At 42.5% G+C, this 24,078-nt stretch overlaps 1 protein-coding gene across 11 annotated transcripts in view; it reads right to left on the bottom strand.

Moving 5' to 3' along the window:
- Positions 1–24,078, bottom strand: part of LOC120940381 (amphiphysin-like) — a 288,182-nt gene that overhangs the window by 102,487 nt on the left and 161,617 nt on the right. For all 11 annotated transcript variants that reach the window (XM_040353191.1, XM_040353198.1, XM_040353200.1 and 8 more), the window contains exons 4-5: positions 11,509–11,603; positions 10,140–10,235 (exon numbers count right to left, since the gene is read on the bottom strand). In XM_040353191.1, the coding sequence (XP_040209125.1) occupies positions 10,140–10,235; positions 11,509–11,603 (191 nt within the window). The remainder of the gene's footprint in view (positions 1–10,139; positions 10,236–11,508; positions 11,604–24,078) is intronic.

Below are 24,078 nucleotides of genomic sequence, written 5' to 3'. Positions count from 1 at the left end.
ACATTTGATGATGGACCACAGGTTCTCAATGGGGTTCAGATCAGGTGAACAAGGAGGCTATGTCATTAGTTTTCTTCTTTTTTATAACCCTTTCTTACCAGCCACGCTGTGGAGTACTTGGACGCGTGTGATGGAGCATTGTCCTGCATGAAAATCATGTTTTTCTTGAAGGATGCAGACTTCTTCCTGTACCACTGCTTGAAGAAGGTGTCTTCCAGAAACTGGCAGGAGGACTGGGAGTTGAGCTTGACTCCATCCTCAACCCGAAAAGGCCCCATAAGCTCATCTTTGATTATACCAGCCCAAACCAGTACTCCACCTCCACCTTGCTGGCGTCTGAGTCGGACTGGAGCTCTCTGCCCTTTACCACTCCAGCCACGGGCCCCTCCATCTGGCCCATCAAGACTCACTCTCATTTCAGCAGTCCATAAAAACCTTAGAAAAATCAGTCTTGAGATATTCTTGGCCCAGTCTTGACGTTTCAGCTTGTGTGTCTTGTTCAGTGGTGGTCGTCTTTCAGCCTTTCCTTACCTTGGCCATGTCTCTGAGTATTGCACACCTTGTGCTTTTGGGCACTCCAGTGATGTTGCAGCTCTGAAATATGGCCAAACTGGTGGCAAGTGGCATCTTGGCAGCTGCACCGTTTGACTTTTCTCAGTTCATGGGCAGTTATTTTGCGCCTTGGTTTTTCCACACGCTTCTTGTGACCCTGTTGACTATTTTGAATGAAACGCTTGATTGTTCGATGATCACGCTTCAGAAGCTTTGCAATTTTAAGAGTGCTGCATCCCTCTGCAAGATATCTCACTATTTTTTGACTTTTCTGAGCCTGTCAAGTCCTTCTTTTGACCCATTTTGCCAAAGGAAAGGAAGTTGACTAATAATTATGCACACCTGATATAGGGTGTTGATGTCATTAGACCACACACCTTCTCATACAGAGATGCACATCACCTATAAGCCTAATTGGTAGTAGGCTTTCGAGCCTATACAGCTTGGAGTAAGACAACATGCATAAGAGGATGATGTGGTCAAAATACTAATTTGCCTAATAATTCTGCACTCCCTGTATACATAACGCTCTCCTTGTCCGGCCTGTCAGTTTAGGTGGACGACCATGTCTGTTGGTTTGCTGTTGTGCCATCCTCTTTCCATTTTTGGATGATGGATTGAACAGTGCATCGTGATATGTTCAAAGCTTTAGATATTTTTTATAACCTAATTCTGTTTATAAACATTTCCATAACTTTATCCCTGACCTGTCTGGTGTGTTCCTTGGCCTTCATGATGCTGTTTGCTCACTAAGGTCCTTTAACACACCTCTGAGGCCTCGTACACACGACCGAGTTTCTCTGCAAAAACCAGCAAGAAACTTTCTGGGAGAATTTTTTTTGCCGGGGGAAACCGGTCATGTGTACATTTTTGTCAAGGAAACTGTCGAGAAACTCGACAAGCCAAAACGAGAGCATGTTCTCTATTTCCTCGACGGGAATGGAGAAAATTGGCTTGTCGAGTTCCTCGACAGCCTAACAAGGAACTCGACGAGGAAAATGATGTGTTTCGCCCGTCGAGTTTCTCGGTCGTGTGTACGAGGCCTCAGGGCTTCACAAAATAGCTTTATTTGTACCGAGATTAAATTACACACAGGTGGACTCTATTTACTAATTAGGTGACTTATGAAGGCAATTGGTTCCACTAGACCGGGGATATGCAATTAGCGGACCTCCAGATGTTGCAGAACTACAAATCCCATGAGGCATAGCAAGACTCTGACAGCCACAAGCATAACACTCAGAGGCAGAAGCATGATGGGACTTGTAGTTTTGCAACAGCTGGAGGTCCGCTAATTGCATATCCCTGCACTAGACTTTAGTTAGGGGTATCAGAGTAAAGGGGGCTGAATACAAATGCCACACTTTTCAGATATTTATTTGTTAAAGAAAATGAAAACCATTTATCATTTTCCTTTCAATTCACAATTATGTGCCACTTTGTGTTGGTCTATCACAAAAAAAACCCAATAAAATACATTTATGTTTTTGGTTGTAACATGACAAAATGTGGAAAATTACAAGGGGGTGTATTAATATTATTTCAAGGCACTGTAACTGAAGCCTAAAAAAGCAGATTCAAATTTCTTAAATAAAATAAATATACATATTTTCTTCACACTTAAGACACATTTTGACAGAATGGTCTGTCTAATCAGTCCTGAGATATGCACAGCCCCGAAATACAGAACAACCCCTTCTAGCAGGGCAAGAGACCTGATTTTATTGTACTTCAGTAATACAACTAGCTGTTGTCCCTTCCCCAGCCTGTATTTGAAAAAGCAGCACATTGATAAGATCACCTCTATCACCTGTCAGCATGTTCCTTATTAGCACATGAGCACTACAATGCAATCCATAGAGGGTGGTTCCTTGTATTGAATCTCCCTCTCCTTATTAAGAAATGGGTGCATCTCTTTATGATGAACACACTTAGTCATATAGTAGGCATATAGTAGGCAGAAAGCATAATTTTCATTGTTCTAGCTGCCACAAACAAAATTCTACTACATATTAATTATTTAATCTTCAGAAGGTGCTAGAGCTGTTATTCTGTATGTGGAGTTAACACTCAGCGACTCCAGGAATCCATGACATTTTAGCTACTTTAAAATCTGTCCCTGCATACAGGCCTTTGGTAAGTCTTAGGCCTCGTACACACGACCGAGTTCCTCGGCAAAAAACAGCAAGAAACTTACTGGGAGATATTTTTTTGCCGAGGAAACCGGTCGTGTGTACACTATCATCGAGGAGACTGTCGAGAAACTCGACGAACCAAAAAGAGAGCAAGTTCTCTATTTCCTTGACGGGAATGGAGAAAATTGGCTTGTCGAGTTTCTCGATGGCTTCACAAGGAACTCGACGAGCAAAACTATGTGTTTCGCCCATCGAGTTTCTCGGTCGTGTGTATGTGGCCTTAGTTATGATGTTCTTTCTAGGTGGTCCCAAGTGCCAGAGATCAGGCAAGGCACATGGAATTAATAGGAATATACAATTTTCCAATGTGTTTATAGCAAAGGGTTCCTCTCTTTACTTTGGAGATGAGGCAAAAGCAGCAAGGGAAGTTTGTACTATTAATCTACTTTACGAAACTTAAACGATGTTTGAATTCTAAAACCTAATAGGGTTTGGCAGATCTATTTAATCTTCTTTATGAAGTTTACTCCATCACTTGAGGGCATGCACTTAGATGAAAACACAACAGTCTAATTTCATTTGCGGGATCAGACTAATTATCTTGCAGAATAGATACGACATAGCCTTGTTCAGTTAATAGAAGTTACATATTTACACTGCATGTAAAAGGCTCAACTTTAGATTTCATTTTTGTTTCAAGCCGGGATAAAAAGGGTATTATCTTTGAAACGATAATCTTAAAAAATATCAAGTTTAGAAATCACTTCAATCAGTTTTCTCAAAGCCGTCAAAACAAACGTCAGCCCCAATAGCCGTTGAGCACAGATCTTAATGGGAGCCTTGACAACAGAACAGAAGTTATACTTTTTCCAAACAACTACTTTGCACACTGTCATCCTCCCAATTACTAAGGCAGGCAGAGCTATGCCTGAAGAAACAGAATACTTCACCAATGCAACCAGAATCACAATTGCAGAGAGACACAACTGTACTGACGTAACCAGAAGCATGTCCGCAGGAAAGGAGGACTGTAAAGACACAACAATGAACCTGTCTGTCTGCAGTCAAAAAAATGCCAACGCGTTAAGGCCTTAATCATGGCTGTCTCATATTTAGACTCCTTCTCTAGTACCCACTTTCCAGGTACAGGAAAAAAAAAATGTCCTCAGTTTAGGCCGATACATATTCTTCGACATGTTTTTGGTAAAAAAAAAAAATCGCAATAAGCGTTTATTGATTGGTTTGCGCAAACATTATTGCGTCTACAAAATAGAGGATAGTTTAATAGCATTTTTATTTATAATTTTTTTTTTTTACTAGTAATGGCGGCAATCTGCAATTTTTATCGGTACTGCGACCTTATTGGACACTTTTGACACATTTTTGGGACCACTGGCATTTTTACAGCGATCAGTGCTATAAAAATGCATTGATTACTGTAAAAATGTCACTGGCAGGGAAGGGTTTAACACTAGGGGGTGATCAAGGGGTTAATTATGTTCCCTAAAGTGTGTTCTAATTGAAGGGGGGATGGGACTGACTAGGGGAAATTACAGATCACTGTTCATACTTTGTATGAACATACGATCAGTCATTTCTTCCCCTGAAAGAACCAGGAGCTGTGTGTTTACACACACAGCTCCCGATTCTCGCTCTGTCAATAGCGATTGCGGGTACCCGGCGGTGATCGCTCCCACCGGGAATTTGCATCGGCCCCGGGGGCGAGCAGGGGTCGTGCGTGCGCCCCTAGTGGCCACAGAGCGACATCTAGTTATATTCAGGGGTCAAGTCCTAGGAAAAAAAGTGTGGGAACCACCCAAGATTCCCCACCTCCAAAAATACAAAAAAAGTGTGCGTGTGTATATATATCAGGGCCGGCCCAAGACATTGTACTGCCTGGGCCCAGGAATGAAGTGCTGCCCCCCATCCAAAAAAAAAATCTTGGCCACCAAAAGGCCCCCACATTAATTATTTTATATCATTACAAATAAAACCTGAATCCAATTTATCAGTAAGTCAGATTTACATGCAACAATGATAGTGGGGTTCAGACACAGGCAACAGTGGTGGTGGGGTTCAGACACAGGCAGCGGTGGTGGTGGGGGGGGGGTTCAGACACAGGCAGCGCTGGTGGGGGGGGTTCAGACACAGGCAGCGGTGGTGGTGGGGGGGGTTTCAGACACAGGCAGCGTGGTGGTGGTGGGGGGGGTTCAGACACAGGCAGTGGTGGTGGTGGGGGGGGGGGTTCAGACACAGGCAGCGGTGGTGGTGGGGGGGTTCAGACACAGGCAGTGGTGGTATGGGGGTTTAGACACAGGCAGCGGTGGTAGGGAGGGAGTAGACACAGGAAGGGGTGGTAGGGAGGGTGTAAGACACAGGAAGGGGTGGTAGGGAAGGGGTTAGACACAGCCAGTGGTGGTAGGAAAGGGGTTAGACCGAGGCAGGGGTGGTAGGGAAGGTGTTAGATCGAGGCAGGGGTGGTAGGGAAGGGGTTAGACACAGCCAGGGGTGCTAGGGGGGGTTAGACACAGCCAGGGGTGGTATTGAGGGGGGTTAGGGGGCAGTGTGTCAGGTGGAGGGGAGCAGTGTGACGGGGAGCAGTGTGACACAGCTGGGGGAGTAGTGTTCAGGGGGAGCAGTTTCTTGGGAGGGGCAGTGTGTCAGGTGGGGGGGAGCAGTTTGACAGGTGGGGGGGAGCTGTGACCAGTAACATATAATGAAAAAGCTGCACTCAGCTCACCCCACATCACACACAGCTCTCTGTGCACCAGCCTCACCTTCCACCCAGCAGCTGCAGCACTGCCTCGCACAGCTCTTCCTCCACCTCTTCACAGCTCGGCTCAGCCTCCCGTTCTGTCATCTTGGGTGTTCCTCTGGGGCAGCCAGGTCCCGCAGCACCACCACCAGCAGATTTCCCCCTGCCCTCCTGCTCCAGCCGACCACAGTGTAAGAAACCCGGAAGTAGCGCGGAGCTGGGCGCTGAGAGAGGAGGAGGAGGATGGGGTTCACCACCAGCAGATTCCTCCCTGCCACCTCCGTCTACAGCCGACCACAGTGTGAGGAAACCCGCGGAGCTGGGCGCTGAGAGAGGAGGAGGAAGGTGTCAGGTGGGGGAGCAGTGTGACGGGGAGCAGTGTGACAGCTGGGGGAGTAGTATTCAGGGGGAGCAGTTTAGACTCTGATCGGTACGGGCGGCTCTAGTCCTGCAACGGGAACGACGTTCCTGCTGTGAAAAAAGTACAGGGACGTCGTTCCCACAGAACTCGAGCCCTGGTTATATTACATGATTTTGCGCAGCCGAGCCAACCTGCCGCAGTAAAACTGCGGTGAGCGGTCGGCAAGCGGTTAATGACTCTCCCAGAAGTCTGCACAGACTGACTAATATGCTGATAAAAAAAATACATACTGAAAACTAAAATGATGATAAAGGAATACATAATTTGATGAATTTTAAAAAAAACACTGTTGTTTTCAGATTTTTTTTTTACTTTTTAAATTTTACAGCTGGTTTTAATGTATTTATTCTACTTTTATGCAATGCAGTAACAACTACAAAATGCTCTGAACCTTGAATGCAGTGTTAATGAAGGATAATTCAAAAGAGGAATTTAGACTCATTTAAACCAGTAAAAAAATATCGGCCCGGATTCAGATACATTTTCGTATCTATCGGCGGGCGTAACGTATCTCAGATACATTACGCCGCCGTAACTTAGGGCGCAAGTTCCGTATTCAGAAAGAACTTGCACCCTAAGTTAAGGCGGCATAGCGTATGTGGTCCGGCGTAAGCCCGCGGAATTCAAATTATCCATGCAGTGGGCGTGTTATATGGTAATGAAGGCTGACCCCACGTAAATGACATTTTTGACTAACGGCGCATGCGCCGTCTGTGAACGTATCCCAGTGCGCATGCTCCAAATTACGCCGCAAATAGGCAATGCTTTCGACGTGAACGTAACTTACGTACAGCCCTATTCGCGAACGACTTACGCAAACGACGTAATCAACGGAAAATTTGACGCTGGCCCGACGTCCATACTTAACATAAGATACGCTTCATATAGCAGGGGTAACTTTACGCCGGAAAAAGCCTTACGTAAACTACGTAAAAAAATGCGCCGGACGTACGTTTCTGAATCGGCGCATCTACCTAATTTGCATATTCCTCGCTTAAATCTACGGAAGCGCCACCTAGCGGCCAGCGTAAATATGCAGCCTAAGATACGACGGTGTAAGAGACTTACGCCGGTCGGATCTTAGGGAAATCTATGCGTAACTGATTCTAATGCCGCGTACACACCATCACTTTATGTGATGAAAAAAAAATGACGTTTTTAAAAACGTCACTTTAATTGACTGTGTGTGGGGGAAAACGTTGTTTTATGTCTTGTAAAAAACGACCAAAAAAAATTGAAGCATGCTTCAATTTTATGTGTCGTTTTTCAAAAGTGCACTTTTTACTTCACAGAAATTGACCGTGTGTAGCAAAAAACTTCGTTTTCTAAGACGTTTTTTCATCCACGCATGCCCAGAAGCTACTTATGAAGCGAGCTTCAATGGTAAAACGTGGTGGAACGTAACCTCACTTTGCAAGATCATTGTGAGAAAACGATGGTGTGTAGGCAACTTCGTCTTGAAAATTGAAGTTTCAAAAACGTCATTTTTTACTTCACAGAAAGTGTCGTTTTTTTTCATCACATAAAGTGATGGTGTGTACGGGGCATAAGAATCAGGCGCATAGATACGACCCCTCACACTCAGAGTTACGACGGCGTATCCGGAGAAACGCGGCGTAATTCTTTTGTGAATCTGGCCCACCATCTTTTTCTCTTCTTTCTTTTGGGCTTTGTTCAGATTTGCAGTGTTCAAGAACATTGCATGGCTTCATTCACATCTCTAAGCTACACTGAACATAGTATGCCCCATGCAAACCATTACTACCTGCTGGGTTCCATTGCTTGAATGGCAGGCCCCTAGGAGAAGATAATTGGAGGAACACTTACCTGTGTTCAACACCCTTATGAGCAAGACTTTAGGGCCAGATTCACAGCGGAGATACGACGGAGTATCTCAGATACTCCGTCGTATCTCTCAGAGTATCTATGCGACTGATTCATAGAATCAGTTACGCATAGATATCCCTAAGATCCGACAGGTGTAATTGTTTTACACTGTCGGTCCTTAGGATGCAGTACAGCGGCCGCCGCTGGGAGGAGTTTGCGTCGTAAACCAGCATCGGGTATGCAAATTAGGAGTTACGGCGATCCACGACAGATTTTCGCGTTCGCTACGTCGCCGCTAGTCTAGTTTCCCGTCGCAAAGTTAGTCGTCGTTTTTGGTGCCTTAACTTTACACAGCAAACCTATTGCTGTAAAATGTATGGCCGTCGTTCCCGCGTCAAAATTTAAAAATTAACGTTGTTTGCGTAAGCCGTCCGGGAATACGGAATTTGCTACGCGCGTCGACGTTAGAAAAAATTACATCACTGCTCGCAAAGCACGGGGGAATTTCGAAACGGAGCATGCGCAGTAGGTCCGGCGCGGGAGAGCGCGCCTAATTTAAATGGCACACGCCCATTTAAATTAGCGGGCTTACGCCAGAGGCCGCCGGCGTAGGTTTTCATTGCAAGTGCTCTGTGAATCAGGCACTTGCGATGAAGAGGCTTGACCTGCGTTCAACACCCTTATGAGCAAGACTTTAGTTTGTGTTTGTTTGTGAAGTAATAGAATTGCCTATATCTTATACACTTGGTACAGTTTGAATGTGATAGGCGAAGAAAAATCCAAGAGTAAGAATCAGGGTGCCTTTGTTGACCTTAGTTGCCTAACAGTCACTCTGATATTTTACATTCAGGAATTAGTATGGAAATCAAAAGTCCTGCCAATTATTACATTTTTTAATGGAATTCATGTCTAATCTATAAGGCAAGGAATAAGTGTAATTACTCATATAATTGACAATCTATGAGTCATCTGACCTCATGAAATTAAATCGTAGTGCTGAGGGTTAGTAAAATCAAATGTTATCTCCACTGGCTTGTGGTTTTATACTGTCTGTCATTACTAAAGGCAAATCAACTTTGCACTACAAGTGCACTTGGAAGCGCACTTGGAGGTGCAGTCGCTGTAGATCTCAGGGGAACATCTGAAATGAGGGGAAGCTCTGCTGATTTTATCATCCAATCATGTACAAGCAAAAATGCTGTTTTTTTATTTTCCTTGCATGTCCCCCTCAGATCTACAGCGACTGCACTTGAAATGTACTTGTAGTACAAAGTGAATTTGCCTTTAGTAAATCAACCACATGATGTTACTAAACAACCACTGATACAGCAGGTATAGTGGTAGTTTCCTGCATGTCTAAAGCGGACGTTGAATGCTTCATGTAAAAACCTTTTACTTGTGATTACATTGACATGTTAGAACAGCTTAACATCTGCAGATTACATATTATTAACCACTTAAGACCCGGACCATTATGCAGGTAAAGGACCTGGCCCCTTTTTGCGATTCGGCACTGCGTCGCTTTAACTGACAATTGCGCAGTTGTGCGACGTGGCTCCCAAACAAAATTGTTTCCCACATCTATATCTTCTTTTGGTGGTATTTGATCACCTCGGTTTTTATTTTTTGCACTATAAACAAAAATAGAGCGACAATTTTGAAAAAAAAATCGATATGTTTTACTTTTTGCTATAATAAATATTCCCCAAAAATATATTAAAAAAATGTTTTTCCTCATTTTAGACCGATACGTATTCTTCTACATATTTTTGGTAAAAAAAACGCAATAAGCGTTTATTGATTGCTTTGCGCAAAAGTTATAGCGTTTACAAAATAGGGGATCGTTTTATGGCATTTTTATTAATTAATTATTTTTTTTACTAGTAATGGCGGCGGTCACAAAAAAAAAATCGCTGATCGCCGATATTACTAGTAAAAAAAAAAATATTAATAAAAATGCCATAAAACTATCACCTATTTTGTAAACGCTATAACTTTTGCACAAATCAATCAATAAACGCTTATTGCAGGTTTTTTTTACCAAAAATATGTAGAAGAATACGTATCGGCCTAAAATGAGGAAAAAAAATGTTTTTATATATATTTTTGGGGGATATTTATTATAGCAAAAAGTAAAAAATATCGAATTTTTTTCAAAATTGTCGCTCTATTTTTGCTTATAGTGCTAAAAATACATTATGGCGGACACATCGGACACTTGTGAAACATTTTTGGGACCACTGTCATTTTCACAGCGAAAAGTGCGATAAAAATGCACTGTTTACTGTGAAAATGACAATGGCAGTGAATGGGGTTAACCACTAGGGGGGCGCTAAGGGAGTGATTCTTACTGTAGGGGGGCGTGGCTGCCGACATATATCGGCGTTAGGTGGTCCTCAAGTGGTTAAAAACAATTTATCTTATCACATATGTAACATATGTAGCATACCTTTATGTCTGGAAACTGTCCTAGATATGTATCAAGTGTTAACAAGGCTCCATCCACTAATTTTTGATGAAAATCTTCCCAAAGTTCATCACATTTCTGCAAAAATGATATATTGAAAATGAAAAATTTGAATATAAAAATACAACACAATAAATAACTAAACTGATTTAAATAAGCAGGTTTTAAATTATGAAAGTTATCGTTAGTTTCATAGGGTACTATTTTGTTGGAAAGAAACAAAAAAGATGCAGAAGTGCTATAAAAGGTATTGCAAAAAGATAATGAAGGGCATCCACCTTTTGCAAAACAAGAAAGAAAGAAAGAAAGAAAGAAAGAAAGAAAGAAAGAAAGAAAGAAAGAAAGAAGAAAGAAAGAAAGAAGGAAGAAGAAAGAAAGAAGAAGAAAGAAAGAAAGAAAGAAAGAAAGAAAAAGAAAGAAAGAAAGAAGGAAAGAAAAAAAGAAAGGAAAGAAAGAAAGAAAGGACAAATAGAAAGAAAAAAAGAAAGAAAGAAAAAAAAAAAGAAAGAAAGAAAGAAAGAAAGAAAGAAAGAAAGAAAGAAAGAAAGAAAGAAAGAAAGAAAGAAAGAAAGAAAAAAGAAAGAAAGAAAGAAAGAAAAAGAAAGAAAGAAAGAAAGAAAAAAAAAAAGAAAAAGAAAGAAAGAAAGAAAGAAAGAAGAAAGAAAGAAAGAAAGAAAGAAAGAAAGAAAGAAAGAAAGAAAGAAAGGGAGGAGAAAGAAAGAAAGGAAACAAAGAAAGAAAGAAAGAAAGAAAGAAAGAAAGAAAGAAAGAAAGAAAGGAAACAAACAAAAACAAACAAAGAAAGAAAGGAAGGAAGAAGAGGAAAAAGAAAGAAAGAAAGAAAGAAAGAAAGAAAGAAAAGGAAAACAAAGAAAGAAAGAAAGAAAACAAAGTAAGAAAGAAAAGGAAACAAAAACAAAGAAAGAAAGAAAGAAAGGAAGGAAACAAAAAAAAAACAAAGGAAGAAGAGGAAACAAAAAGAAAGAAAGAAAGAAAGGAAACAAACAAAAAAAAAGAAAGAAAGAAAGAAAGAAAGAAAGAAAGAAAGAAAGAAAGAAAGAAAAGGAAACAAAAGCAAACAAAGAAAGAAATAAAACAAACAAACAAACAAAGAAAAGGAAACAAAAACAAAGAAAGAAAGAAAGAAAGAAAAGGAAACAAAAAAAAAAAAAGAAAGAAAAGGAAAACAAAGAAAGAAAGAAAGAAAACAAAGTAAGAAAGAAAAGGAAACAAAAACAAAGAAAGAAAGAAAGAAAGAAAGAAAGAAAGAAAGAAAGAAAGAAAGAAAGAAAGAAAAGGAAACAAAGAAAGAATTTTTTTTTTTTTAGTAAAGGTCTTAGAAAGCACTTACCTCTCCCACCGTTTTCACATCCTCTCTTCCATACCAGTCAGGCTCATACACTTCGTGAAGCGATTCTGTGAGCTTAAGAGAGGCCTCTTGCATTCCTAAATAAATATATCAAATACCTGAATAAAAAGGGTTCAAAACACTTATATTGATTCATACAAATACAAAAATCTGTATTTATATTCCAAGGATACAATAAATCCAAGGATTTTTTTTTAGGTTGTGTGATAAAAAAGGCATAAACATCTCTCCTCAATGACTTAGCAAATCATTTTAATGTACGTTTTTGCTTTCCCTAGATCTGATAAAAGCATTGTTTTAAAAAGTGCAATTTGCAAATACTGTGTGCCCGTTCTTTTCACAAATGCGTGAAATGAGATATACACCAATCAGCCATATCTTTATGAACACTGACAGGTCATGTGATTGTTACAATGGCATCTGAAAGTCAGTGGATTATACAATGTAATAGACAACAAGTAAACATGTTGTCTCTGAAGTTGATGAGTTGAAAGTTTGTCTGGTTGCCCATTCTGACCCATGTCAACAGCCAAATACACATGCAATTGGCACATGGGCAGCAGAACTGGAAGAGGGAGTAATGGAAGAAGATGGACTCATCTGATGAATCACTTTTTTTTTCACATCATGTGAAAGGCCAGGTGAGTGTGCATTGCTTACCTGGGCAAGAGATGGCATCAGAATGCAGTATGGGAAGAAGGCAAGCCAGCAATGTGATGTGTTGGGCAATGTTCTGCTGGGAAACCTTGATCCTGACATTCATGTGGATTTCATATGGATGTTACTTTGACACAAACCACCTACCTTAACACTTTTGCTGACCAAGTACACCCCTTCATGGAAATGGTATTCCCTGTAACCTCTTTCAGCAGAACAATTCGCCGTGCCACACTGCAAAAATGGTTCAAAAACGGTTTGAGGAACACATCAATGAGTTCAAGGTGTTGACTTGGCCTCCAAAGTGCTTGAAAAATAAGGCCAATCCGTCGGGGGGGGGGGGGGCACCTTGTATCTTACAGGAATTTAAAGGATCCACTACTGATGGCTTGGTGCCAGATACCACAGCGTACCTTCAGAGGTTTAGTGGTGTCCATGCCTCAATGGGTCAGGGCTGTTTAAATGGCAAAAGGGGAACTACATAATATTAGATGGGTGGTCATAACGTTATAGCTGATTGGTGTATTTTCATGATAGAACAATGTTTTATAAACGCTAAGTTGTTAATGGATCATAAAGTCGAATATAGTAAAAAATAAATAAGCAGCATTGAAGTACAGTGATGTCACTGGCACCTACAGTAAGTGACCAGAAGCTGGTGTCTGAGATACATTTTACCTTTTTTATTAGCAAAATTGGCAACATCTGTACCATACTCTAGCAGTTCTGCATGTGACCATTGTGGTTAAGGAATTACTCCTAGTGCCAAGTCAAGGTCATCTTGTGCCCAGGGAGAAAATGGGAAACTGTGCCCTCTCCCCTGTTTATTTTGAATGAGGCTTGGGTCAAGACTGGCCCAAGACAATGTGCTGCCTTTGTCCAAGAAAGAAATGCTGCTACCCAGCCATCACAGACACTTCTGCGCGAGAAACGTGAGCATGGGAGGCCATCATATGAACTAGCCGGTCGCGCTGTAGCTGTTAATAGAATATAGCACAGCAAGTGGTTACAAGGGACACCTGGGTAGGCAGAAATGGAGAAAAATAATGCTAGCTCCACATCTGTGTAGGTGTGGGAGTGCATGTACTGTACCTGTTGCCAAGAATGTGTTTCCAGCACGACAGCATCGCGCTGATTCTCGGCGACAGGGTGCCGACATCTCGCACTCGCTGGAATAGACAAAGCACATTCCAGCGAGCGCGTCATAGAAGCGACGGGAGATCCGACTTGGATTCCCACCAATTCTAGCTGCGGCCTTTGGTATGCATCTTAAGAAGAAACTCCACGCCAAATTTTAAATAAAAAACGGGCATGGGTTCCCCCCCCAGGAGCATACCAGGCCCTTAGGTCTGGTATGGGTTGTAGGGAGACCCCCCCTACGCCGAAAAGCCGACGTGGGGGGGTCCCCCCACAATCCATACCAGACCCGTATCCAAAGCACGCTGCCCGACCGGTCAGGAATGGGGGTGGGGACGAGCGAGCGCCCCCCCCCCCCCTGAGCCGTACCAGGCCGCCTCAGCTTTTCGGGGTAGGGGCCTGGTATGATCCTGGGGGGGGGGGGAACCCATGCCTGTTTTTTATTTAAAATTTGGCGTGGAGTTCCTTCTCAGGATGCATACCAAACGCTGCAGCTAGAATTGGCGGGAATCCAAGTCGGATCTCCCGTCGCTTCTATGATGGCTTTGTCTCCATCACGGCAAGCCAGCTCTGCGCTGGCTCCCGCGATAGGGCTCGTAGGTGCTCAATCTCGCCGAGAAAGGGAGCGAGATTGACACAATATCGCGGTCACCCACTGTAAATTGCACATGTTACCACATCCACATGCAACTGCACAAAAAATGCGTTGCTTCAAGATAACACACACATTAACTCTTAATGCCACTCCCACATACTGAACAACGTGATGCGGTTTCCCAGACATACAGGGAACCTTTTTTCTGCAGGAAATGCAGGACAAGGAGCCTATTCACGTGAATGGGCTCCTGTACCCCTGCAAACGCAGCATGCAGAACCGTGGATATGTGAACTTAGCCTTGGAATTTGTGCTGTTGCCGTGGGCAGCATCTTAACTTATGCCCTAATTTTTGCATGTCTGCCACATTAGTTTGGGTGGGATGGAGGGGACAATTCTTTCTAGCCAATTCTTAGCACTTGATGAGGGACTTGTCCTGAACTGAGTAAACATACATAGAGCAACCAAATAAGCCAGCCAGTCAATCACATTTACTAGATTTACTATGCCTACGTCGACCCTTAAAAACTTTGTATCAGTAAAAGTTTAGAATATACCAGTTGGCAAAGTGGTGCCTGAGCCTCTTATTTCATCTTGCAGCACTGGTGATGGCAATTGTGCTGTGCTATGCAGCTGTGTGTGTCTTACCACTAGGAAACTTGTTTCGCTCTGCTCCCTAACTCATGCCCTACAAGCCATGCCCACCCCACGCCGCTTAACAACCAATGCCTCATCCAGCTTGACTGTTCCCCAGGCAGTAATACGATTTATTCAGTACTGTAGGCAGAAACTGTGCTGGTGGTAGTTTGTATATTGCTGTTTCCACCCGGCCGACGGCCACAACACTTAGGCCCCGTACACATGACCGAGTTTCTCGGCAGAATTCAGCCAGAAACTCGATCGGAGCTGGATTCTGCCGAAAAACTCGGTCATGTGTACACTTTTCAGCGAGGAAGCCGACGAGGAACTCGTCGGGTCAAATAGAGAACATGTTCTCTATTTCCTCGTTGTTCAATGAGGAAAGTTGGCCCGCCGAGATCCTCGGCGGCTTCAACACTGAACTCGACGAGGAACTCGATGTGTTTGGCACGTCGAGTTCCTCGGACATGTGTACGGGGCCTAAGCCGACAATTTAGCGAATAGTGATTCTTCTTACGCACTGCATTTCTGGGACATAGAGGTGGCAGCGAGGCCACCGGGCCACGGCCACCCTTGATCAAAACCTTGTGCCTGGTGTGTGTGAATACTACCCCTGTAAAATGATGTAAAATTCTGCTACATTTTAATGCAAAGCACACTGAAGAGAAAGTAGGAGTAAAAAAAGCCCAAACTGCAGTAATAGTAACCCAACGCAAAGATGTCATTGGGTGTAATAGTAACTCCCAGCATTGGCCCCAGTCTCCAAAGTTATAAGCCCAGCTTTGGTGTCAGTTTCTGCAATATAAACACCCAGAATCAGTGCCAGTTTCTGCAATATTAACCCCTAGCATCAGCACCAGCCTCTGCAATATTAACCCCCAGCTTTGGTGCCAGTTTCCACAGAAATAACCCCCAGCATTGGTGCCAGTTTCTGCTGACACCGCTGACACCCGTAATCGTCCGCTTCCGCAAAGATCCGATTTTTCGGACGGAAGAAAATCCTATTTTTCTTCCGTCTGCCGGATCGGATCGGATGAACACGGACATACGGTCCGTGTTCATTCGATCCCCCATAGGGGAGAGCGGAGGAAAGACAGGGCAGTCCCTGCACAGTGTGCGGGGACCGCCCTGTCAGCTGCCAGCTCAGCGGGGATTTTACAGAGGATCCCCGCTGAGCTTTTGCGGACACACGGAGCGGATCATTACTGATCCGCCCGTGTGAAAGGGCCCTATGAGGTTGAAGGTCAAGGAACACACCAGACAGTTCATGGATAAAGTTGTGGAGAAGTTTAAAGCAAAGTTAGGCTACAAAAAAACTATCCCAAGCTTTGACCATCTCACGGAGCACTGTTCAATCCATCATCTGAAAATAGAAAGAGTATGTCTGCAAACCTACCAAGACATGGTCGTCCACCTAGACTGGGAGGCCGGGCAATCAGAGAAGCAGCCAAGAGGCCCATGGTAACTCTGGAGGAGCTGCAGAGATCTGCAGCTCAGGTGGGAGAATCTGTCCACAGGACAACTATTAGTCATGCTCTCCACGAATATGGCTTTTATGGAAGAGTGGCAAGAAGAAAGCCATTGTTGAAAGAAAGCCATAAGAAGTCCCATTTGCAGTTTGCGAGAAGCCATGTGGGAGACACAATAAACATGTGAAAGAAAGTGCTCTGGTCAGATGAGACCAAAATTGCACTTTTTGGCCTAAACAAGTGTCGGAAAACTAACACTGCACATCACCCTAAACACACTATCCCCACCGTGAAACATGGTGATGGCAGCGATATGCTGTGGGGATGCTTTTCTTCAGCAGGCACAGGGAAGCTGGTCAGAGTTGATGGGAAGATGGATGGAGCCAAATACAGGGCAATTTTACAAGGAGTCTGCAAAAGACTTGAGACTGGGTCGAAGGTTCACCTTTCCAGTAGGACAATGACCCTAAACATACAGCCAGAGCTATAATGGGATGGTTTAGAATAAAGCATATTCATGTGTTAGAATTGCCCAGTCAAAGGCCCGGACCTAAATCCAATTCCGAATATTTGACAAGACTTGAAAATTGCTGTTCACAGACACTCTCCATCCAATCTGACAGAGCTTGAGCTATTTTGCAAAGAAGAATGGGCAGTTTCACTCTAGATGTGCAAAGCTGGTAGAGACATTCTCAAAAAGACTTGCAGCTGTAATTGTACTGAAAGGTGCTTCTACAAAGTGTTGACTGGGGCTGAATACAAATGCACGCCACACTTTTCACATATTTATTTGTAAAATATTATGGAAACAATTTATAATTGTCCTTCCACTTCACAATTATGTGTCACTTTGTGTTGGTCTATCACATAAAATCCCAATAAAATACATTTACGTTTTTGGTTGTAACATTACAAAATGTGGACAATTTCAAGGGGTATAAATACTTTTTTCAAGGCACTGTAGACAGAGAGAAATAGAGAGTGATACAGAGAGATACAGATACGATCTCTGTCTTCACCCAGTCAGAGCAACCCTCCCACAGTTAGCAAAGGGAACACCATTAGCCCTTTGATCACCTCTAATGTTAACCACTTCCCTGCCAGTGTTATTACCGTGACAGTGCACAGGCCCGCCATCAGGGGGGTACAGGCATTACACCTGTAAGGGGCCCGATGGTCCCCAGGGGCCCGGCTGGCCCCCCTCTCGTTTATTTTCTTGCATTATACCTGTAAGGGAACCAATGGTCCCCAGAGCCCCTTACAGGCCCGGCTGGCCCCCCTCCCATTTATTTTTATTTTTTAGCATTACACCTGTAAGGGGCCCAATGGTCCCCATGGCCCCTTACAGGTCTGGAAGGCCCCCCTCCTGTTTTTTTATTTGCATTACACCTGTAAGGGAACCGATGGTCCCCAGGCCCCCCCCCCGCGCTTATTATCTTGCGTCAGGAGAGAGAAGAGATTATGCTATACCCCCCTATTGCATATTGCATATTGACAGTGTAATAATGTCACTGGTTCTGCTGCAATTTTGCAGTCCCGGTAAAAAATTGCTGATCGCCGCCATTACTAGTCAAAAAGTAATATATATAAAAATGTCATAAAAATATCCCATAGTTTGTAGACGTGATAACTTTTACACAAACCAATCAATATAGGGTTTTGGGGATTTTTTTTATCAAAAATAGATATAATACATATTGGCCTAAATTGACAATTCGATTTTTAAAATGTATTATTGGATATGTTTTATAGCAGAAAGTAAAAAAATATAGTTTTTTTTTCAAAATCGTCACTATTTTTTTTTGTTCATAGCACAAACAAATAAAAACCACAGAGGTGATAAAATACCACCAAAAGAAAGCTCTATTTGTGGGGAAAAAACATCAATTTTATTTGGGAACAGCGTTGCACGACCGTGTCATTGTCAGTTAAATTAACACAGTGCAGTATTATAAAACATGGCCTGGTCATTTATTACATTTCATCAGAGGGAGCTTGTTTTATAAAATGAAAGCACACAGAATATTTTCATAGTTTCACAATATTTGTGGCTTCTGGTGCAGTGTTAGCCTGCAAAAAAAAAAAAATTGCAAAAAAAAATAACGCCAAAAACATTGCAAAATCTAAGCTCTAAATATCGCAAAACATAAATAATTAACGCATTTCGTAATTAACGCATTTTTTTTGTAGATTGACTACTTTTGATATAAGTACCGCATGAGTTATTTTAACTAAAAAATGAATGCAGTATTTATCTCTGAGTGAACTGACCCCTTAGTTCCTTATTTCATGAGCAACCTCGTCTTTTATATTTTACCAAAAATGTAGTAATATATAGGGGTTGATTTACTAAAGACAAATACACTTACTAAAGAAAAAGCGCCCAGAGGCGATTCAGTTCGCATGCGTTGCGCTATACAAGTCATTCATTCATTCATTCACTGTGCACGTTGAAAAATGCCATTGCACTCTGCAGGAGCAGTTGCTCTAGAGCTTAGTAAATGAGCAGAAGCTCTGCTGACTTCCATCATCCAATCATGTGTACCTCATTTACTAAGTTCTGGAGAAACTGCAATTGCAAAGTGCAATTGCACCTAGAAAAGTGTGCATTCTATTTGCTTTTAGTAAATCAACCTCATCGTGTTTGTTTGTGCCCTAAAATTAAGTTAAATATACTATAATTTTGATCAAAAATGTGTCCTTTATAAACTGTTGCATTAAAATTGTGTTACATAAAAATATGAAATTACCACTATTTTATTCTCTATGGTCTCTGCCTTTAGAAAATATATGGAAAAAATAGGGAAGCAACCGCGCTAATGTATTAGGTGATAAAAAGTGACTACTACTGAGTGACAATCAAATGTGATAAAGTGAAGCTGCGTCTTACTGGATATATACAAACAGTGAAAACATATGGAAAAAAAAACAAGATGCGCTACACATAATACAATGTAAACAAGTATCCAAAATCTAATGAGATAAATCATCCGTGAATAATTGTGAAATATGAATGGACAGCAAATATTCGGAAACAATCCTTAGTGAAAACAAAAAAAGTCCTTTCACCAGTGATTATGAAAAGAAAAGTCCATATTGATAAGTGACAATCCAAAAAGAAGAAAAGACCTCCACCAAACGAGTATTGAATCTGCTTACCAGATTCCCGGTGGTCTCTTAGTTAAAAGAAGACCCCAGGTAGCATGAAGATTTTAAACTCTGCAGAGTCAAAGCTTGAAGGACAATCAGGCAAACGATCTCGGTTGCACTCCAGTGTTAGGGGATACGGTGACCATACCACATAGAAGACATACAGTAGGAGGCCACAATAGTGTAAATCCGTAAAGAATTACTTTATTTAAAAGTTAGTAACAAAAACACACTTACAATTTAGCAGTGTTTAACAGGCTTATCAAGTAAAGCTCCGGCCGGAAGCAGACCAAACAGCCCATCAAATGGTGTGGAAAATATGCAGACAACGGGGGGTGATACCGATGTGAAAGCACGTTCCGCCCGACCTGGTTTCGCGACAAATCGCTTCCTCTGGGGCACCAGAGGAAGCGATTTGTCGCGAAACCAGGTCGGGCGGAACGTGCTTTCACATCGGTATCACCCCCCGTTGTCTGCATATTTTCCACACCATTTGATGGGCTGTTTGGTCTGCTTCCGGCCGGAGCTTTACTTGATAAGCCTGTTAAACACTGCTAAATTGTAAGTGTGTTTTTGTTACTAACTTTTAAATAAAGTAATTCTTTACGGATTTACACTATTGTGGCCTCCTATGTCTTCTATGTGGTATGGTCACCGTATCCCCTAACACTGGAGTGCAACCGAGATTGTTTGCCTGATTGTCCTTCAAGCTTTGACTCTGCAGAGTTTAAAATCTTCATGCTACCTGGGGTCTTCTTTTAACTAAGAGACCACCGGGAATCTGGTAAGCAGATTCAATACTCGTTTGGTGGAGGTCTTTTCTTCTTTTTGGATTGTCACTTATCAATATGGACTTTTCTTTTCATAATCACTGGTGAAAGGACTTTTTTTGTTTTCACTAAGGATTGTTTCCGAATATTTGCTGTCCATTCATATTTCACAATTATTCACGGATGATTTATCTCATTAGATTTTGGATACTTGTTTACATTGTATTATGTGTAGCGCATCTTGTTCTTTAGAAAATATATAATGTTTGGGGGTTTTTAAGCAAATTTCTTTTAAACGTGTGCAAAAACGACTGCTTTTAGTTTGAAGCTACACTTTTCAATCCTATGATTTGGTTGAAGATTTATGAATTATGAGTTTGGCCCCATACACACGAGAGGATTTATCCGCAGATACGGTCCAGTGGACCGTGTCCGCGGATAAATCCTCTCGAGGATTTCAGCAGATTTCTATGCGATGGCGTGTACACACCATCGCATTGAAATCCGCGCTGAAATCCTCTGGCGATGACGTGTCGCGCCGTCGCCGCTATTATGACGCGGCGACGGGCGCGACGCTGTCATATAAGGAATTCCACGCATGCGTCAAATCATTACGACGCGTGCGGGGAATCCCTTTGGACGGATGGATCCGGTGAGTCTGTACAGACGAGCGGATCCATCCGTGGGATCCGATTGCAGCAGATAGATATTCTGTGCATGTCGACAAATATTTATCTGCTGGAATTCGGAAATATCCACGGATAAATATCCGCCGGAGTGTACACACCATAGAATCTATCCGCAGAAACCCATTCGATGGGATTTATCTGCGGATAGATTCTATCGTGTGTACGGGGCCTATGAGTATCTTATTCCCCACTCAAGTTAGGATCCTCAAACCTTATTATTGTCACAGGGGTGCCTTAGTAGGGCCAACTGGTATTATTTTAGACATGTTTCTTTAATGGTACTCTAATAAGATGCTAGATCAGGTTCAAAGTCTTTCAAGCTCTAATTACAGACCTGGATTTAAAAATAAATTAATATATTTTGCTTACTGAACCATAACACATCTAATTAACTACTGCCTGCTTTTTAGAAAAAAGTGTCAATTATAAAATAATGCTTAAAGTATTACTAAAGCCTATATTTTTTTTAAACAAATATAACAATATTGATTACCTTAGCATAACAAGTTAATCGATTGTATTCTACTTACGTTATAAAAACATACTTTTCGCCATTGTGACCCTGCATCCTCCATATTCCTGCATAGTGCTTTCCTGAACTTTTCACACAAACTCAGTACTGTTTGTCAGGAAGTATTTATCTGGACTACATTTCCCAGCATGATTTGTGCCAGTGTATGTGCGTGCACTGGCTCAAAGCTGTATTCTGCCGATGCCTGATCCTGTGCACCCAGTAGTCCTCCCTGGGAGTACACTCATAAGGGTGGCTCCATATAGTTACATATAGTTAGTCAGATGGACACAAGTCCATCTAGTTCAACCAATAAAAAATCATACAATTCCATATACACAATGCTATACCCACAATTGATCCAGAGGAAGACGAAAAACCCCATTAAAACGTTATTATCCAATTTGCTACAGCAGGGGGAAAAAGCAATCTGCTTTTTCCTGGATCAACTTAACCTATAAATGTTAGTACCCAGTTATATTATGTACATTTAGGAAAGAATCCAGGCCTTTGTTTAAAGCAATCTACTGAGCTGGCCAGAACCACCTCTGCAGGGAGTCTATTCCACATTTTCACAGCTCTTACTGTGAAGAACATTTCTGTATTTGGAGGTGAAATCTTTTTTCCTAAACAGTGCCCCCTTGTCCTCTGATGATCTTAAAGTGAATAACTCAACAAGTTCACTATATGGACCCCTTATATATTTATACATGTTGATCATATCCCCCCTTAATCGCCTCTTTTCAAGAGAGAATACATTCAGTTCCTCTAATCTTTCCTCATAGCTGAGCTCCTCCATGCCTCTTATGACCTTGTGATGGGAGGGAGCTACCCTAGAAATGGAGAGTGGGACCAGCACCTAGGAGAACAGCATAATCTGGATAATCTTTACCAAAAGAAGCAGCAGCAAACATTGTAAGCTTAAATAAGGCTTTAATGTCACTTTAAGGACTTTAAGCTAAAGCTATTTTGGCCATACTTCTCCTGTGAGCCCCAGAAATGCACTTAGTTCTGCACTCTTTTGACCCATATTCAGTCTACAGTGGAGATGTCGTAGAGCCTTTCGAACAGTTGGCTTAGGCCTCGTACACATGACCGAGGAACTCGTCGTAAATGAAACATCATTTTCCTTGACGAGTTCCTTGTTAGGCTTGTCGAGAATCTTGACAAGCTTTCTTTGCGAACACACTGTCAAGACAAAATCTCGTCGTTCTCAAACGCGGTGACGTAAAACACGTATGACGGCTCTATAAAGGGGAAGTTTGATTCCACTGGCGCCACCCTTCTGAGCATGTGCGGGTTTCTAAGCATACACACGAACATGTTTCTCATCGAAAACCAGCCCGACGAGGAACACGACGAGGAAGTTGAGACTCCCGACGATGAAAAAGAGAACTTGTTCTCTTTTTTTCTCATCAAGTTCCACAACAGTTTTCTCGATGAAAAACATACACATGACCGTTTTCCTCTGCAAAAAAGCTCTGCCACCAAGTTTCTTGATGGATTCTGTCGAGGAAAACGGTCGTGTGTATGAGGCCTAAGCCCCTCAGTGAACTGCTGAGCCTGAGCCAGCGGCTCCCACCCCACCACAGTCTGGTGCTCCAGTGAGTGCTGGAGGGGCAGAGCACAAAGCACTGCTCAGAGTGGACCCATAAACTGAGCGATCAGTGGTCTTCAGTTCTTGGTATGGAGGCAGTTGGGGACAGATGCAGCATTGAACCTATTATACTGTCAGGGACATATTGCTCGCTCCCCTCGGTGCGCGCCTACGCGCAAGCGCCAACCACAGACCTTGCACGCACCTATACAGCCGTTACGCGTGCCTGTGCGCATGTGTCAACCACGGACCTTGCACGCACCTATACAGCCGTTAGATGCACCTTGGCGCCCTGCAGCCTATAAAAGATGCTGTGGGGATGCTGCACCTTGCGGCTTGATCTGCGTCTGTTCCCTTGTATTCCTGTTCCTGTTTGAAGCATTCTGTTCCAGTGTATGACCCGGCTTCTCCTGACCTTGCTTCTATCTCCAGTCCTGACTTCGGCTTGTTTGACCCTGCTCAGTTCTCTGCCTGATTACCCGTTGCTTAGATCCAGCCTGGACTCCGACTATTCTCCTGCCTGCCGTTTATGCTGTTGCTCTGAAGTGTATGACCCGGCCTCCCTGACTCTGCTGCTCTGCTGATCTGCATCTGCTGCCCTGCTGACCTGCGTCACCTGCTTCTTGCCCAGCGGTTCCAGCTTCACCAACAGCAACTACCAGAACAGGCACCCTTACCTCACCACGCTCTTACCACCACTGTCCCCATTCCAGCGGTCTCCGAGCCGGGGTTGTACGGGAGGTCTCCCTCCACGCATGAGGCTCACACCCAGGTACGTAACATATACATTCATCTAGGTGAGTACATTTTTTAAAACATTTTTAAATCCTACACTTCTCTTTTAAAGTACATTTGTCACCTTCATTTCTACAATACTAAAGTAATTAAATGCTGGCAAATCTGCCAATGTTTGAAGGCAAATAGACTGTGAACTTTGCAAGTGCAGTGGTATTCTGCAAGTGCGGTTTGCTTCACTTTGCAAAGAATAGCCAATCACATACAAGAGAGAAATGTTTTTTCTTGCACATGATTGGACGATGGACGTTAGCAGAGCTGACTATAGTAAATCTATTTCAAAGCTGCTGCCCAGAAACAGCATATCTATGAAAATTAATAACTGTATGCATACATTGTGACATTTATTACAAATTCATTATCAAAAAGTTACGGGCAAAAATCTAATTACCTCTGGTTACATTAATACTACATATTTTAGTAATATTTCAATATTAGTTATTATGATCCAGAAGATGGTACTGTGGACTCTTTTTCCACACTGACCAGGATAATTTTCATTTCTTAAAAGTGATTGTAAAACTATTTTTTTTTAAATATCCA

The sequence above is a fragment of the Rana temporaria genome, chromosome 5 (assembly GCF_905171775.1).
Source record: "Rana temporaria chromosome 5, aRanTem1.1, whole genome shotgun sequence".
Classification (NCBI taxonomy): Eukaryota; Metazoa; Chordata; class Amphibia; order Anura; family Ranidae; genus Rana; species Rana temporaria.
Note: the sequence above shows the minus strand (reverse complement) of the source record. Positions and strands in the feature narration are given on the sequence as shown.